The 18,627-nt window shown below is 43.0% G+C and overlaps 1 protein-coding gene across 1 annotated transcript; it reads left to right on the top strand.

Annotated features, from left to right (window-relative positions):
• Positions 1-3,367: 3,367 nt before the first annotated feature.
• Positions 3,368-18,621, top strand: LOC100549832 (rho GTPase-activating protein 20-like). Its single transcript, XM_010715118.2, is given in 15 exon segments — positions 3,368-3,473; positions 5,844-6,014; positions 6,665-6,814; positions 8,174-8,215; positions 8,883-8,967; positions 9,888-9,965; positions 11,005-11,071; positions 11,850-12,038; positions 12,477-12,652; positions 13,151-13,312; positions 14,595-14,704; positions 15,085-15,274; positions 15,894-16,008; positions 16,632-18,098; positions 18,101-18,621. Coding segments are annotated over 15 exon segments (3,342 nt in total). The 5' UTR covers positions 3,368-3,393; the 3' UTR covers positions 18,361-18,621.
• The last annotated feature ends 6 nt before the right edge of the window (positions 18,622-18,627 follow it).

The raw sequence follows: 18,627 nt of genomic DNA, 5'->3' as shown, positions 1-18,627 counted from the left end.
AAAAAAAAAAAAAGCAGAGATTCTGCTGTGTCCCTCCAAGGATTCTCTAATTCAAGCGCCTGGTTAATGTGAGTAGAGCTGACTTCCAGCAAAAGTGCTCCCTGGCTCTGATGTTGTGGAGCACAGCAAAGTGTTCTCTTCATCTGAAAACAGTACTCTGTGGAAATGCTGTGCAATGCTGTCTGGCACCCTGGAGATCTCCACTCTGAGCATCACCAGCAGCTGCCTGCAAGCAGCAATGGTTCTGGGGGACAAAGAGGCTGTGGCTGCTCCTGTGTGGGACAAAGTCCTCGTGTTGTTTTGTCCGTGTAGCAAGAGGGGAGGCAGGCGCTGGAGCTGCCTGTCCCATGAAGAGTAAGGGAGCAAAAGGTGGATTTGGCTGGTGCAATGCTGTGCTTCAGGTTTGTTTCAGGAGTGGCCTGAAGTATTTATGTGTCTGTTAGTAAATAATTGGCCCACTGTATAGTTAAAGGAAAAGGTGAGCTCATTTTCTCCTACTGTGGGACTTGTGAAAGTTTTTACACTGCATTTCAAATTATTTCTCCCCATGTGAAGGCAGAGGACTGGCAGAGGATGTCATCTCAGTTCCCTTTCTTCATATGTTGGTTTGAAAATTTTTTTATGTTAAAAATCCATCATCTGATTCCCTGTTTATGACTTGGGCTTACCAGCTGGTGTCAGCATGTTTGCTTCTCTGCTGCTTTAGTCGCATTTTTGGTGTGTGGACTGGTCATCCCTCTGCTGTTTTTGTTGTTTTTTACATGGCACTGAAAAAACCTGGATTGCTAGGAGACTTTTCTTGTCTAGCAGTTTCTTAAAGAAATGTTGTTTACACTGGATAGGCCTTGTGAAAAAAAAAAAAATTGCTTGAAATGGAATACATAGCTATGCTCTCCCCCAACAGAAGAAGAAAAGCAAGCAACAATTTTACCATACATGGCTACTGAAATGAAAGGCAGAACAGGTTATTACTTCTCTGCTCTTCCTCTGGAGAAAGGCAATGACAAGGTGTTTTGGAGGGCAATGCTGGCAACGTTCAGATACAATCTGAAACCATTCCTGACAATCAAAAAAGAAATCCACACGGACTTTATCACCTGTGTAGTAAATCCTGACTCTGATATATCCTGTGAAACTTATTCTGGGGAATGTGTCTTCCTACGTTTCACTCATATCATGTATGTGGTTGGTACCCCTTACCTCTTTACAGTGCAGAGAAGATTAATAGGTGGCCAAAATGATTGCTTTATGTACAGTGAGGTCAGTAGGTGCATATGATCCTTTGTAACAGAAGACTGCATCACTTGCATGGTTATATTACAACACCATTGATGATGTTACAACGGTGCCCCTGGCCCAAGGAGGCATTAGATCTCCCTGCAGGCTTACTTTATTTATTCAAGTGACCTTTGCAGCTGACAGCTACTTGGGTGTTCCCACTAAGAAACCACACCCTAAGATACTGCCTGACTGACTCTTTGCTGTGTTGTGTTTTGTAGGAACATTTCATCTTATTAAGGCTCCTAGGAAAGACAGAACTTCCTTTTCAATATGGACTCTCTTTTTTTTCTTTTTCTTTTTTCCAAAAACAAATGTTTTTGAGTCGATGTTATTTTTATTTAGTTCTCTCTGTGAAACTTCCAAAGAAAGAACTTTGCTTGGCAAGGTCATACTGGGAAATGAGGGAGAAACTAATGTCCCTCTGTCTACTTATATATTCATACACAAACAAATTACTTGGAGAGCATTGTTGATGTTGCACAACTGAGCATTCATATGTTAAAAAATGATCTAATTAAGTTGCTCTTGTAACCCAAAGTTGGAGGGGGTACATGACCATACACTGTTTTTCACGAGTCCATCTGTATTTTGGAAGGCTTGGACAGACCAAGTCTGGCATTAATCAGCAGTCTGTGTTGTAGAAAGCTCTTGACTGTGGAATTCTTTGATCTTTTTGTCACAGAAGTCAAGAAGTGTCTTATAAATGGAGTAGGGTACGACTAAGAGTGCACCTTCTCTGGCAGCTGTACTCCACCTCTGCCTCAGACTTCCATTTTGAACTGCAGTGAATAAATTCCTCCAACTTTTGAAGTGATCACTAGTGGCCTGCTCTTAATTTTTGAGATTCCTCACATTAACACTAGGAGACAGATTTATAGGTGTGCTGAGACCTCGTGGCTGTAGCAAAAAATGAGCAGGGAGTGTGCTTCTAATGTGCTGAACACTGGGCACCCAACTGCTCTGCAGTCATTTTGGTCTCGGCCTTTCCATCAGTGAGATGGGGGTAATACCTTCCTCTCTCATTGCAAGAATGAGATGATAACATAGTTAATGTAAGGTAGTACACTCTAATAGTGTAAAATACTCAGAGATAGTACTGCTGCAATAACTATTTCTGCATTCAGCACAGTTTGAAAAATATGTAATTAATGAAAAGGTTTTCTTCATAGGACACCTCTTCAGTCAGCAATCCAGTTTCTTTTATGTTTAAGATATTTCATATTTTTATATGTTCAGAAGTCAAAAGATCAGTAATTTTCAGAATTCTCTTAACCTCCTAATACTTAAAGCTTCTACACAGATAAATGCTGAATTTAGATTTGAGCCAGGGAACAGATTTTTCCCATGCTTACTAAGTATGAGCTGCTGAGGTAAGTATTTGTCTCCCAGCCTAAAATTTGGCATCTTTCTCCGGGGGGTGAGGCGGGGGGGGGGAAACACAAGCAAAAAACTGTTCGACAAGTAAAATAAGACCTCTGGCCTTCATACGTATGTGTGACTTTTCATGATAACCAAACATGCCAACAAGTGTCATCTTTACAATCTCCTTGCTGTGATAGAAGACTGTGGATAGTGCTTTTGAGAAAAATACAAGTGTTTTGAGATTACAAGGAGAGTGTCACATTAACAGTCCAATTGCTGAATCTGTATATCATGGAACGTGAAGAAACAAGGAAATCTACTAAGTAATGTCATCCATTCCTTCAGCCCATAAAATATGGCTCCTCATAGCATTAAATGCTCTCTATAGTTTTGTTCAGTCCAGTTTTAAATGTGATTTCCATTCCTTCCCACAGTCTGCTAGGTGTGAGCGTTAGGTTTTCCTGATCCTCAGCCCGTGCATTTTTTTTCTTTGCCTAATTTCGTGTCATTACTTTGAATGTTGGCTGTGAAAACTAGAAGTGTTTCAAGTTAGGAAAGTTTGAAATGTCCCACATGTATGTGAGAGCTGACGAGTATTTTAGTAAGGAAGCAAAGTGTTTCAGATCATGGCTTGCAGTATTAGAGTTTGATAAGTGTTGGCCAGAAAAAAGAGTGCAGTCATAGAGTGCAGTGGAAGATCTGCTTCCAAGGTGGCCAAACTAACTGCAACTTATTTTTCTCTTGCAGAAGATGAAGCCCATCGTCCAAAGAAGGCGATCTACACCTTCTGCCATTACTAAAGCTCTTGGCAAGTCAAAACACCATTCCAGGTAGCGAAAATAACTCTCTGACTCCATTTTCCACTTTTCTGCCTAGGCAGGCTGAAACCAAGCTGTTTATCAAATTCATTTAGCTGTGTCAAGGACAACTTGTTTATGGATAGATCTGAAAAATCTTTGTGTATGTGCATGTCATCTACACTAGCAAACAGTGGGAAAAAAAACAACATTATTCCCCACTCTCTTGCTGGACTGCAAGAGAGCCAAGCTTCCTGTACCATTCTGGCTGAGCTCAGCAAGGTATTTAGCTGCCAGATGCATCGCTGTTTAGTCTGCATCTAACCCCCAGCAGGCAGTGTTATGAGAAGTTGAATAGAGGTGCCCTAAGAAATTGAACAACTGATGTCACAGACAAGCAGAAGATGCCCAAAGCAGAGCAGTACGTGAGGGCCTTCCCTGTCCAGTGGTACATGGCTGTGGGTGAGAAGCACAACTGAGAGGTGTTGGAAGGAGAACTTCAGTGTAGAGATGTCCTGTATGGGCCTGACTATGTTCTGTGAACTTACACTGATTTGGCAAAGAGTACAGTTGTACTAATCCCCTCAGCCCAGACTGCAGTGAGAGTCTGTGGTTTGGTTTAAATTAATGGGGGAAAGAACTGTAAATGGTCCATTGCTGAGCAGGTCTGGAAGGAGCTGCTCCAGGGAGAGGAAGGCTGCACCAGCCTTGTCAGGAGAGCAGGCAGCCATGGAGAAAGTGTCTTCTGGGCAGGTGGTGTGGGAAAACAATTTCTCAGGGAGGCACAACAGGACACATGCTGCCATGCTGCTTGCTGTCTTGCATATCAGTACTGGCAGATCCATCTTGTGAGCATCCTGTCAGACTCTTTTTAGCAGTGTGTGGAGACAGGACAAGGGGAAACAGCCAGAAACTGGAGCGTAGGAAGTTCCACACAAACGTGTGCAAGAACTTCTTTAGGTGAGGGTGATGGAGTACTGGAACAGGCTACCCAGGGAGGTTGTGGAGTTTCCATCTCTGGAGATATTCAAGACCTGCCTGGACACCTACCTGTGCGACCTGGTGTAGGAAACTGCTTTGGCAGGGGGCTGGACTCGATGATCTCTGGAGGTCCCATCCAACCCCTATGATTCTGTCATTCTGCTGTGTACATTCCTGCTCAGCTGTCGTCTGGGGACTCCACAGGAGAACTCGCTGTCCCCTACTCTGCATGCTGGACTGCCATTGGAAGGGCTGGATTTAAGATTAGGCTGTGTTGGTTCATCTGGGAGTGGGAGGGGGCTGGGAGCTGCATTTAGGAGGAAGCTGAGTATCTCTTCCACATACATGCTTGCCTCAGACAAGGTGAACACTTTTGTCTTTGTAGACAGGAGGATCCTTATTTCCTTCTATCTTCATAAAAATCTAGGACTATTTCTGAGAGGCTAACAAGTTCAGACGTGCTCATGTACCTGATCCTGGTCTATTAGTAAGACTGAGCAAATGACTATTGCTTGTTTGTTGAGCACAATCCCACCTGTAGAGTGAGGGTAGGCCCAGGACCATGTAGGACCTGTTTTATTGCCAACGCTGCCAATGACAACCAGGGAGCAGAGCACAGTTTGGCAGGACTGTACCCCCTGCGCGTGCTCTGGAAAGTGCTGAGATGTGAGCAAGGAGATAAGCACATTGTGGAGTCTTTTCCATCTGTGGTGAGCATAGGAAAAGGATCTGGTTCAATCTCAGTGACTGCTTGCTGACTGCAATCAACATGCAGCAACTACAGTTGTGTTGTTGGGATGTTTGGGGTTTTTTTTTTTGGGGGTTTTGGGGGGGAGTAGGAGAGGAGGAAAATGGTCAGCATCTAAATCAATTGCAGATGAAATGAAGTGTTGGGTTACAGCTGTGTAAACCAGAATCAGATGGCTGGAGATAGCTGACCACGTGCAGTTCATTTTCTTTGTGCTACAGCCCTTGCACTGATGAGCAGTTCAGTACAGATGGGAAACATGGACTGAAATGAAAAAGGAAGTCTCTGTCCACATTCCCCCCCATGCCAGGCTGAGCAGTGCTGAGAGCCAGGGACTGCCTTGGGTTTTCCGTGTTGACTTCCAGTCATAGCTCACATGCATTTGCAGGAAATAAGTTTTTTGCGTGAGAAATGACTCAAAAAGAAATGTGAACAGCTTGACCGATCCAGATTTGGTGTAGACATTTAGGCAGTTTTCAATTTGCTTGAGGCTGATAAAATTAATTGGGCAGAGGCAGGCAAATGCAGTTCATAACTGAAAGAATTAGGGGCAGTGATGAGAGAAGCGGTGGACTAACGCTTTGTTTCAAAATAGTCACCAGTTCAATTGCAAAACCTTGTGAGAAAAGCTGCTGATTAATTTTTTTTTTTTTTTTTTTTTTCCCCTTCTCCAGGGAAACTACAGTCTCTTCTTCCCATTCAGATAATGGGATGCCAAGTGGGATCTTTAGCAACCCAGGTTCCACTTTCATCCTGGATGAGCGAGTACAGCTAACCGTGGGCTTGCAGACTCAGGAGAGACATTTGATCTTGTTCAGTGATATGCTGATCATCGCCAAGTCCAAGTAAGAGGAATTTGCACTTGCTCATTCTCGCAAGTGCATGCTGTTGAAGCTAAGCCCTGTGCTATTTTCGGAGCAGGCATCAAAATATCTCTTCTTTACAAATATGGATCTAAAATGTTGCATCCCCTCCTTTCACGTTGAGAAATTCCTCCTACTATTAATGTTTCACTCCATTTTCCTGGAGGAGAAGAGTGTCTAATTGTTTCTGCCCTTTTCCTCCCTGGGATTTCTTGGAGAAATTGCATAAGAGCAGGGGGTAGTAAGCACAGAAATTTGATTCTTGATCTCACTGTTTCTGTCACAGTTTCATGTAATGTATATGTGAAGAGCTTAGGTGACTTCAATTATTAGAAAGACGGTATAGATTATAATTAGCTCAAATCGTCACCTGCCTGTAGCTCTAGTGAATCGTATTGCCCCAAACCATAGCTGTCAGACTGGAGCCACCAACCACAAAATCCACATGCAAAACTTTCTTACAGTGCCTCCACATACCCAGACATATGGGTTTGTCTGAGCATCAGACAGTTTCAATCCTCTAACATTTTGGAGGTTTGTTGATGTTGCTGCTGATTGTAAGGTGGCATGGCCAATCACTGGGGGTCTAGATATTAGAATATGACCTGAGAAATTCATAATTTAAATTACAGGTCTTCCTCCAGCCTGAAGTTCAAAAAGCAAGTTCATCTGACTGAAGTGTGGACCGGCACCTGTCTCAGTGAAGTAACAGAGAAGAAGATGAGTCCTGAGAATTCATTTGTTATCGGCTGGCCTACCATCAACTATGTCGTCACCTTCAGGTATTCCATCAGACCTCTCTTTTCAACCAGACAGCTGCCCAAGTTTTCCGTGTATTAAGTGAAACAATGACTGAGAGTGCAGAGCCCTGAACTCTACCACAAAAACCTCCATCCCCAGGGAATGTGGTGGTGGTAGTTTAAATATTGGAAGACAGCTATCTTAAGAAAGTATCTGCAGGCTGATCTCTGAGAGCGTTTTAAACTAGAGAACCAAGGCTTGGAATTGTTGTTATAACAAGGATTGGCCCCACTGCAGCAGAATACACTGGAGTGCTACACCCAGATCAGCAAACAAGCTTGTGCCATCGTATATCCTACAAGCATGTTGTTTCAGTACCTACCAGCAGCCATTTCTGAAAGAGATCCTAGTTTAAGATTTTTTTTCATTACAAAGGATAGTTTAGTTACATTACTGAAAAATTATAGATGGCCTTTTGGCAGGATTAAATTACTTTACCACTTGTGTAGAGCAGATTGGAACACAGCCAGATCATGTCCAAATGCCATGTCAAAGACACCTGAACTCATAAGGCTTGCTGAAAGGCAGGTGACCTTTTTATTAGCCTGAGCTTGGTCTAGGCTGGCAAAATTATGTCTAGAACTGGTATATCCACACTGAGCTCAGGTTGCTGCTAGTTCAGGCTTCTCTGCATCACACTCCTTTGTGAAGCAGAGAGGCCAGCACTTTTCAAGGATCCTTTTGACTACAGGAGTTCTCTTGACTTTCTCAGCTAGGAAGAGCTGATCTAGCCTAATGCTTTTTTCTTGGTTCAGCTGTTCCAGTGGAAAAAGAAATTAGAAACATACTCTAGTTTTGCACTTACTGCCTCATCATGTCCAAAAGTCAGGGTGGTGTTTCTCAGGTGACGTTTTCCTGGCCTTAGGACTCATGCTCTGACATGTGAGTAGTCACTTGTCTTTTAGTCCGAACTCAACGCCAGCTCAATTATCTCCTTCATGTTATTGAGACTTGGACAACTCATGTTGGCAGTAGAACCTTATAGGAAGAACAGGCATCGGAAGGAAAGTAACAGTAGAAAGAAAATAGTAATTAAAGATCTCTGCAAAAAATAATAAAGGCCCACAAGATATGTTCACTCCAGCACCATAGAAAGACATTCGTTCCTTATCTGAATGTATGTCACCCTTGGCAGGAAATATAGTCCAGTTTGTTTTCGGATCTTTTTGTCATTGTTGTTGAAATAGCATAGAAGGTAGGAAAGGACTGTGCTTTTGTTCCAAGACTTTGCAGGAAGGAACTTTGACTTACAGCTATATATAGGTGAAACTGAGTAAAGTTTCCAAGGGTTGTTACCTACTCAGCACTTGTTTGATGATTTGCCTCCTTTTTATCTTCAGCTCAGCTGATGTGAAGAAACAATGGCTGTCTGCATTACTGTGGTAAGTGACCCTTCTTTCATTCTTTATCTGAGTAATTCCTCTACAGTCCTCAGACGAAATCTGTTATGATATCAAATTGCCCTCTCCATTTTCATCACAGTAAGTGTGTAGCTGCTATTTGAAATGTCTGCCTTTGAAACCTGAATGTAGAATTCCAGTGTTGAAGCAAAACTAGTGTTTATAGAAAAGCTGAAGAGTATTAGAAGATGTTGTTGGAGCATCTTCATTCCTTTGGAGATGGAGATTGACTTTCCTAATCATGGTGGAAATGTCAGAAGTGGTATTGATTCTCTGGTTGTATTTCAAAGCATCCAGATGTTCCAGTCAGTTCTTTTTTTAATGTTTTTGTATGTTGTTTCCATTAATATCCAGGTATAGAGAGGGGGAGACGTTACTTCCTGATTTTTGTGGAACACAGTATTGATCCAAAAATGATGGAAGGAGTCTTCCATCATTGTATAACATGTACCTTGCATTGCAGTACTGCCATATGGTGTTTTGCTTGTCTAGGACATTAGAGAAAGATAAAGAAGCCAGAAAGAGCACATGATCGCTCTGTTGTTATTACTGTTGTAATTAATCTGTATTTATTACGGTGCCAAGGAGCTGGTCCTTTGAACCTCTTGTATCCAAACCTTAGGGCTCTTCCTTTTCCCTTGGCTTTCAGGCATATCAGTGAAATGAAACAGAAAGAATATCTGAAGAACCTAAACCTTCAGATCTTTGTGCTGGATGCTGAAAACTGTTCTTCTGTAAGTAAAACTAAGAAATTGATTATTGGACCAGTGCTGCATGGACTGCAGCATGGAGATCCATGGAATAGTGGAGGGAATGCAGGGCTGTGTTGCTGCTACTGCTACCCTTGTTTAAAATTTAAGTCTCACCTCAAGAGGTTTAGAGAGTGCCCATCTGTGCAGCTGCATGCTTCCTGCTGGAAGCCCCCTCAGAGGATTTTGGTGTGGGAATTCGTAAGATATAGAGACGCTTATCAAAAAATATCTTAATGTTATTTTTGGCCTCTGCCATCTGTTCTGTTTTCGTTTTGCTTCACTTCATAGTTGGTGATGTTTTGTGCCAGTGTGACCAGTAGTTCTTATTTTCAGTGTAGTAAGAGGAGGATGTTGATCCTGAAAGAGTCACTGGTTTGTTCTCCTGAAAAAATCTGCTGGAATGTATTCTGGTCTTTTAACAGTGCATTTCTAGACTTCACATCAAGCCTGGTAGGTCACTTATACCTTCTGGCAAGTCTCCCCTCAGAGGGGAGCTGTGGGCATCCTTGATTTATTAACTTTGTGCCATGTTTACCCCTTGCAGTGACAATGGTACTACTTTCAGTTAAGTGCCAAGATGATTGAATACAGTATTTGAACACCACCCGCTTCGTCTGTTTGTTTTGTTTTGTTTTTTTTTACTGGATGAAGCCTTTGGATGTTATAATGAATCAGTGATAAATAAGTAGCTAAGAACAATTCTCGTAATATATCACCTTCAACAACAATTCAATTCTAGTTCAAATTAGCACAACTCTTCTATGAATATTTAGTAAAGACAAGCATTAGACAGATAAGTGGTTTTTTTTTTTTTTTTTTCTAAATTTTCAGGCTATAAGAAATATAACTGATCTCCATACCTTCTTAATGGCTTCCTACATTTCCTCTGTTTTCCTTTCTAGACCACCACAGTCAATGTGTCCAATGTGGAAACTGCAGAGAGTGTGATGAAGAAGACACTTGTCCAGCTTGGACTTCCTGTAGGTGACTTGCAGGGACTGCCTGATGCTAGCTAGGGAAGCTGTCAGCATTCAGATTTCGGGACAGTACAGAGGTAGAGAAGTCTTCATTTGCCATAATTAACCATGAGGTTACTGATACTCACTGGGCTAGGAGCAATCTGTTTGTGGCAGCAAAATTCTAGAAGCACAGAAGCTAGGCTTGGGCCTAGCTTGTCAAAGAATTATTAATAGAGCTGTGAAATAGTGAATGAATAAGTGATGTTATCAGAGGAGACTTTCCCATTGCAGTGGGGAAAGTGATCTAGCTTTTATAGTGTCAGCTTTTACAGTGTCCAGTAGCACGCCTAGGAAGTTTGTGGAATATTTTGCTAAAATAGTTCTGGAAAGTCTTATTCTCATTCTGTAATATGAAAATCACCTCTATTTTGTCATGCTTACGTGTAACTCTGAGAACAAGTGCCTAACTGTGCTCTGTAGTATTCCAGTCTTGAGATAGATTACTATTTCTCATCTTTCTTCAGCTTGCAGAACACACGATCCCAATACATCATACAAGGATAGCTGTGCTGTGGCATGCAAGGCAAAGGGAGATAGAGAATAGCTGGTACCACACACTAAAAGCGTTGGCCTATTGAGGCTCAAAGTGGTCCCACGTTCTGTGCCCTCCACGTACAATGAGGGACACCAGTGCACCAGCACTATTGAAAAAGCACAGCGACTTGACTGTAGTGCTTTGCTGATTGTATCAAGAGATTTCTTCAGTCAGAACTACTGAGTGAACAGTTGGGAAACCATTATGTGGTTTTGCATCCCTGTGGTTCTCAGTATATTCCTCTGAACCTTTTTTCTTCCACTCTGTATCATATAAAGTGCCTCAGAGCAGCCTTCCCTCCCAGCCATGTGCCTGTCCAGGAGTTATCTATACATGTCTGTTCTACTCTTGCCCCGTTAAGATCTTTTTTTTCCTGCTGTTTTCTCAGTTGTGTGCAACCTCTTGGGCCCTGATCGAGGCCCCCTTCAACTGATATTTTTCTCTTATCTGTTCTTCAACCATCAGGGTAGGACAAGTGACCATCATCTCTGGGTGATCTCAGGAAAAGATGACCCTGCTTACCCTCTCATTGGTATGAGCTCTCCCATTTTCTTTAAATTCTAGCACCATAGAAATAAGTGAAAAACGACACAGGCATATGTGGCAGAGAAATCTCACAAATACTGTAAAGAAATACAGCAATTCGCCCCAAGCTGTTAGATGTATTTTAACTGTCTCTTGCTTCTCTGTTACATATATCAGTTGTTCAGCTGTTGCTCAGACTGCTGTCCTACAGCCCGCCGCATAGTCACACCAAGCAAGTTATCCCAACGCGACATTGTATTTTCAGTTATAGCCCATAAACACGTCCTCAGGCTGCCCAAGAAACGCATGCTGGCTTATTAAAGAGATCTAGCTCCAAAGACCACACAATCATTTTAAAACCATTATTTTGGGCTTCGTTACACTGCACATTTGTTTATTTGTGGGTGTTTATTGGTATTTTCCAAGTCTTGTTTCTTGTACCTAGACTGTCATAGTGGGGTAACTCTAGCACAAAGTAATGCTTACAGGATGTTTTTGGTGAAATGGGGCTCATAAGTCTACTGCAGTGGTTTGTTGTATGATGTTCTGGAAAACTGCTAATGGGGAATAATGTCCAGGTTTAACTTGCTGAATTTAACTTGTAAAACAATGGTCATAAATGCTCAAGTGCCTCTTCAGTCCTCAGGTGGAGGTTTCTAGCAGCATTGTTTAGAGGCCCAATGGGAGTGGTAGCTGTTGGCTGTGACTGCTTCCTCCTGCCTAGATTTGGAGTTGTTTGCACATCTGCAATTTGCTTGCTTTTTACACACCTCTCTGCTCAACAGGGCATGAGCATCCGTTCAGCATCGCATTAAACTGTCTCCGGGACTCAGCTGACCAGCAACAAGGAACTCACGATCATACCCTCCTGCTTGATGGGACAGAGGCATCCTTTCTTGAGCAGCTCCCAAGGGAGAAACAATGTCAGTTTGTCCTGAAACCCAGGCTCCAAGCTCCAGTGCAACTGAGAAGGGGTAAGAGCTGCAGGAGTGTCTTAACCAGAATGAGATTTTGCTGTTTTCACTGTCAGTGCCAAACTCTTCCTAGCATTGTATGCATATCCATGAGTTGCACTCATACTTGATTGCATGTGTAGAGGACACAATTGCTGAGGTGCTAAATTTGTCAGTGAAGACATTCAGTCCTTGATTAACTTTCAGTTGCAGGCTATACATGAATTTCATAGGTTCCCTGAAGAGCAGTGAGTGAATAAGAGTTTAGCTGATGACTGAGAGATGAACAGGTGGCTTAACTGCTGTGTATCCCCTGACCACCCTCATTAACAGTGTAGTTATTATCCATGAGATGGTAGAAAGTCCTTGGCTTGCTTGGATCTCTGCCTCTGCTGCAAGTCAATCACTGTCCAGTAGAAATGACAGCCACATGTGTGACGGAGGTATGTTTTCTTTCAGAGTCACTGCAGAAGCATACCAAGAGGAAGAAGTCTTTGATTGACTGGGCCCTGCGGCGCAGCACCAGCACACCCACAGACAGCCCTCCTTTGCAGTCGCCTACCACCCCACAGAAACTCTTCGGCATGTCTCTGTCCTCTGTCTGTCCTGACGGGATCCTTCCCAAGCCAATCATGGTAAGGAGTAGGTTAGGCTGCTGACATAAATGCAATGTGTTTAGCCAAGAATTTAAAGTCACTGTGATGTTTACAAGGACTGGTTTGAGAAGATCAATGTTTGCCCGTGATTCAGATCTAACTCAGTAGCATGAGTAAAAATTGCATAATCTGTATCACTTGTTGTGTAGATGTCCATCCTGTTTCAATGGGATTTTCCAGCAAGACCATCACAAGTGAAGAAGGAACAGTGTCAGTGTACCATGTACTGGTATATAGCCTGAATCTCAGTTGACCAATTTGTCCATTGGTGTCTCACTTGCCAAAGGACAGGAGCACTTGTGTGTACTTGCAACTTAGCTGTTTGACTCTTGTCCCTAGTCAAGTCATGACAAACCTCTTGTATATCTGTCCTCTTTCCAGTGCTGACCAGCTCTTATACTGTTACAATATATGAGATATAAGATAAACAACAGGGTGAAATGTTTGGCTCTTATGAATAATTGAGCTTTCTATTAGGATATGCTGTTTCTGCTGTACCATGAAGGTCCCTCTACTAGAGGCATTTTCAGACGTTCTGCCAATGCCAAGACTTGCAAGGAATTGAAGGAGAAGCTAAACTCTGGAGACGATGTCCAGGTGGATGGAGAGTCGGTCTTTGTGGCTGCAGCTGTCATCACGGTGTGTTTGGCCAAATAACTGCTATCTCAGCTAATCATGCCTTCCTTCTTTCAGTAAGGAAGCAAGATGTATTTTTAAAGAGAGGAAAGATTGCAGGCAGGGCGCTGTGGGGGCTGTTGCACAAAATATTTTCTATCAAGGCACATTCTCAGCTATAGCTTCACTTGTCTATATGCACAGAGTTATCTGTCTGACTTGATGGAGGTTGCTTTAATATTCAGGTATGTTCAGTAGCCCTCTTGCCAATGTTTCATTTTGCACCGTTATTGTACAAAACAGCATCCAGCAGCAGATATAGTAGTATTTACTTCCTAAATAACCATGGCTTCTATCTAGAAGTTATCTCACATCAAATACTGTGACAGAACCTGAACTCAGCAATTCAGATGCTACACATATACACTGCCACAGAGTCCTCTGATGTCAGAAGAACAATTGCTCTGTGTCCTTTTCTGGACATAGAAGAGAGTGGAGGGAGACAGATGTTCTCAAAGATCCTTCCAACATAAGATATTCTGTGATCTTATGTTGGAGGACAAGAGCCATTTGACTGCAGCTGCTCTGCACTGCCCACAGAGAGGCCATTCTCAAAGGAGGTGGTTAGACTCAGAGCCTTCACCCTCTAGTCAGATGGCAAGTGAGAAGGAAGACTGCTACCAAATCTGAGCAGAGACAGTGTGTTGGATGGGGGATGAAGACTGTGGTAAGACTCAAGTTTTAATGGGAAAAAGCCCAGTGTTTGTATGGTCAAACATGGTTTAAATCTTGTCAGGTTTAACCCGATCTGTTAAAAACTGGTCAGAACCAGTCAGAACTTTGAGAACTGAAGTGCTGAAAAACACCTTGCCTGTAGTTTTTGCTGCCCTAATATAAAAGGCTGTCAGACATATTGCAAGGCATATGCTAAATTCTTGCAAAGTCCTTTCAGAAAAACGGCAGTCCTTATTGATTAGAAATATTTCAAACAACTATGCACAGCCTTGAATAGCAGTCCTCGCTTTAGTACAGTAGAGATCAGTGCTGTTCTGTTGAGGGGGAAAAGCATGAGGGCTGGCTGTTTACTCTCTTCTGCCATAAACTATAGATACAGTTAGGTAATGCTGCAAGTGAAGAGCCTTGAGGACAGCTTGGTGAAAATGGGGAGGGAAGGAGAAATGCATCTGTGTCACATTTCATTTTATATTCTGCTTAATATGAATAAACATTGACTATATACATTGTGAAACCAAAACAAGGAAATTAAAACTGACCAGACTGCTCTGCATGTATATATTTAATTCAGGATTTTCTCCGAAATATACCTGACAGTGTTCTATCCTCAGACATGCACGGACTGTGGATGGAAGCTGTGGATACAGAAAATCGATTGAATAAGATTGAAACTATCAAAAGGTTTGTAAAAGCCTTTAAAGATTATTTTGGTGGAGAAGTGGGAGTGGAGGGCTCTGATTGTAGGCTCGTCCTCTTGAAGACTTCTGTTGCTGCCCCAGGTCACAGTGGAGCCATTGCTGGTTGCCAGTGTCACAGATCAAAGCGTTTTCCTTTCAGTGGTCTTTTGGTAACATTTCTAACCCACAAAAAATCTTTAGAAATTTATTTTTTGGTGACCATTTCAAATTATGAGAACAATCAAATTGATAAATTGCAATACTTCTGCCACCAGAAATACCTCAGATATTATTGGAATTAAATCTCTAGCTATTGTAACTCCAGTATTTGAAGAATGGATTTTTATGAACAGTGCTGTTTTTCTGTTACCACTCCTGGAACAGCTTGGTCAATCAGCTCCCAGAAGCCAACCTTGTCTTACTCAGACACCTCTTTGGAGTTCTTCATCACATTGAGCAGAATTCCGTTGTGAATCAGATGAATGCGTTTAACCTGGCTCTTTGCATAGCACCCAATATGCTGTGGCTACCGAGTCCCACAGGGCCTGAGGAGGAAAGCAGGTCTACAAAGAAGGTAATATTTCATAGGCTTGGTCTCATAATTGTCTTCCTCTTTTACAATTTTTATTTATGGGTTCTGTATTTTGTAGGCTGAAGGGAGGCACAGTATCAGTGATATTGCCAGCTGAGTGGCACCTGGGCTTCCCTGTGCAGTTATGCTCAGTTTGGTGGAGCAATTCAGCCACTCTGATTATGTAGGGTAGAAAAGGAAGCTGCGATTGTTTTACCAGCTGAAATTCCCTTCAGGACAAGCATGCTAAAGGAAGATGGGGCAGCTGGAGTTAGATAGTGCTGTTTCATCTGAATGTAAAGCTATCCTACAGTGATAAAGTATGCACTAAACATGGTGGAGGGGAGGAGTTCTTGCTTGTACTTTGTTACTGATAGCAAGGAAAAACATAGAAGGTGCCATGCCTGGCTCGCTTCTCCAGCTCACAAAGTTCATATCTTTGCCTCAGGTGCAGTTAACACAGAAGTATTACAGCATTCTGAACAGCTTTTTGAACAAGAGATTCTGTAGGAAATTATATCTTTTTGAAATAAAAAGGAACTTTGGGGGAAATGCTTGAATTGCATTATTTATTTAGTTATATATTCACTGTACTGACTTTGTAATTCCTTGTCTTTGTCAGGTAGCCATGTTAGTACAGTTTCTGATTGAAAACTCAGCAGAGATTTTTGGAGGTGACATTGTTTCTTTGTTTCAAAGACCGGACAAAAATTCCACAAACTCGGAGAGATCTCGGGGTAAGTTGGTGGCATTCTATCTTCAAGGCATTGTTAAAATCTTTTTAATAGGTGAAGCCTTAATGCAAAATAGTTTGCTTCTCCTTCATCTCTGCCAAAGAAAAGTGTTGAAAAAACAACTGTTTTTGTGTGTTTTTTTTTGTTTTTTGTTTTTCCCTGTCAGGTATGGCCAAGAAAGGGGAAAGGGAAAAGCAGAGGGCTGAATTCTCACAACTTAAATATGTCCCTGAGCATGAGACTTCATCTGTGGCTGATGTTCAACATATTCCAGTCATTCCAGACTGAAGTACCAGCACAAGAATTTATTGTAGCCTTAGCAATGGTGTGTCCCAGCAATGTTTTCTTCCAGATTAATTATGTAGGTCTAAACAAAATGGTTGAATGAGAGGAGATTCACTTTTCTATTAATTGTGCTGTGAATGCAGGCTAGTGGTGAAAGCTTAGGTTGTCAAGCCAGAAATGTTTATTTTGTACCCAGACTTGGTCTAGTCCCTGGGAAAAATAATGGATCATCTTTGCTTTCCTCTTTACAAAATGGTGTTGGTAATATTTCTTATGACTTGGCTGTAAGGTACTGTGTGGAGTTAGAAGACACAGACAATTGATTGTGTTTTCTACTCTAGGCATGGCTCAGAATGATGACTCCTCTGATGAGCTGGAATTTTCTGCTTATGACCTGGAAAGACCAAAGCATCGCCTGATGCCTAAAGCAGACGACGTTTTTGAAGCACCCAGTGGCTTGTTACTCGATGAGGAGCAAGAAGACTGGGACTTGTTCAGTGAGATCACAGCCTGTTACCAAAGCAAAACCCAGAAGAATGCCAGTGCAGACAGCTATGAGCTCCTAGAAGAGGAGGGTTCCTTCTGCTCCATAGGCTCAATACGCTCGCTTAGCCCAGCCAGGGACCGGTGCTCATCAGAGCCCAGTGTCTGTCTTAGCTCCCAGCTTCCTGCTCAGAGCCATGAGCCAGTGGCTCGCCAGTCTAGCTGTGATGCCACCATCATGCACAATCACACAGGCTACATCCACAGACTCAAGCAACTGCAAGTGGAGAGCCAGAAGTTGATTGATGAAGGCCTTAGCACTGGGGCTAATAAAGCCAGGCAGAATCTGTGGCATTCACCTCAGACCAGCTCTAAGGTAAAGAAGCTCAACTTTCAGAAATCTAACCTGTCCAACAGGTCCAGCTTCTCTAGCCTGTCCTCAACCACTACATCCCCATCTGCGTCCTCACTTAGCTCCCTAGACAGTGCTTTCTCGTACTGTTCAGAGTCATCAGCTGTTAGTCCTACAGATGTCTCCTCCCTGTCGTTTATGTTTGGCACATCTGCCAGGCTTCATGCTGTGTCTCCCAAGGTTGCCAAGAAGTCCCCAAAAGAGTGGCACAAGTCCTTCACCTCTCCTATGCCTTTACAGCCATGTGACCTAGACACTTTCTGTGACTATGAACCCAAGGCTGTAGAGAGCAAACATTGTTCTGGGGAGAGGAAAAGCTTTCCTTCTGGCAGCACAGCTGCAGCAGGGAGCCCTCTAACTGACACTGACTGGGAAAAGGAGGAGAGACAGCTGAGATTTGTGGGGGTGCCTGACCTCAAGCTCCAAAGCCTGGATTATCCCAACGAGCTAGAACAAAATTCTGAGTCTTCACCTGATGACCCGGCCAGCAAGAAATTCCTGCAGATCAACCAGCAGCAACACAGGGAGAAGGTAGTGAAGCACATTGAAATCAGAAGTGTTGATGCCTGCTCTCCAAGCCAGGAAGGCCTGAAGCGCACCAAGATAACTTTTTACATGGCCCCAAATAAAGAATATTACTGGGGATTGCCAGTGGAAGAGGAGAGGTCCTTGGCAAACACCAGCAGCAATGATTCACCCAGCAGCCCCAGTGAGCAAAGCACGTCTAAGGGCATGCAGTCTGTGAGAGTCCATATCCCCCAGACAGTGTTTTATGGGCAGAATACCCCCCTTGTTTTGCAGTCTGTCTCCAGGCAGCTCCACTGTCAATCAACAATCCTGTCCTCACAAGCAAGGTACAAAGAGAACCTCCAACTTGCCTCCACTCCTAAGGAGTTGGAGAGCGAACCAGTGGGGAGGTACAGGTGCCAAACCCGAGCAAGGGTATCAACACCTTCAGCCACACCATCCGTATCATCCTCCCTGCTTCCGTTCAAAGCACCATCAGGGAATATTTCAAACATGATGAAAACAAGACCTGTCCCATGGCTGAGGCAGAAGCAGTGGAGAATGAACTTCTTCGGAGCAGGATGGAGTGGCTCAGGAGGCAGCCACTGTCAGAAATGGCTACTGAGGACTGTGACGCAGTGGCGTTTGCAGAAGAGACATTTGTCTAGGGAGACGGCTGTGAAAGGACTGAGTTTTGTGTGTGTATGTGCAGCAGAAAATATTCTGATCAAGATGTGAAGAATCTAGTGGGCTGTATTGAGCAGTAAGTGTAAAATGGCACTAATGTGTATGTAATATTGGGGTTTGCAGTTCATTTGGGGTGGGGTGGGAGTGGTGTTCTTTTTGTTACATTCTTTTTCTGCTTGAGATACTTCACCAAAGGGTCTGCCACCAGACTGTCCCTGAATTTGCTGATCTTGGCAGAGGTCTTTTTT

The sequence above is a fragment of the Meleagris gallopavo genome, chromosome 9 (genome assembly GCF_000146605.3).
Source record: "Meleagris gallopavo isolate NT-WF06-2002-E0010 breed Aviagen turkey brand Nicholas breeding stock chromosome 9, Turkey_5.1, whole genome shotgun sequence".
Classification (NCBI taxonomy): Eukaryota; Metazoa; Chordata; class Aves; order Galliformes; family Phasianidae; genus Meleagris; species Meleagris gallopavo.
This window is presented reverse-complemented; position numbering and strand designations above follow the sequence as displayed.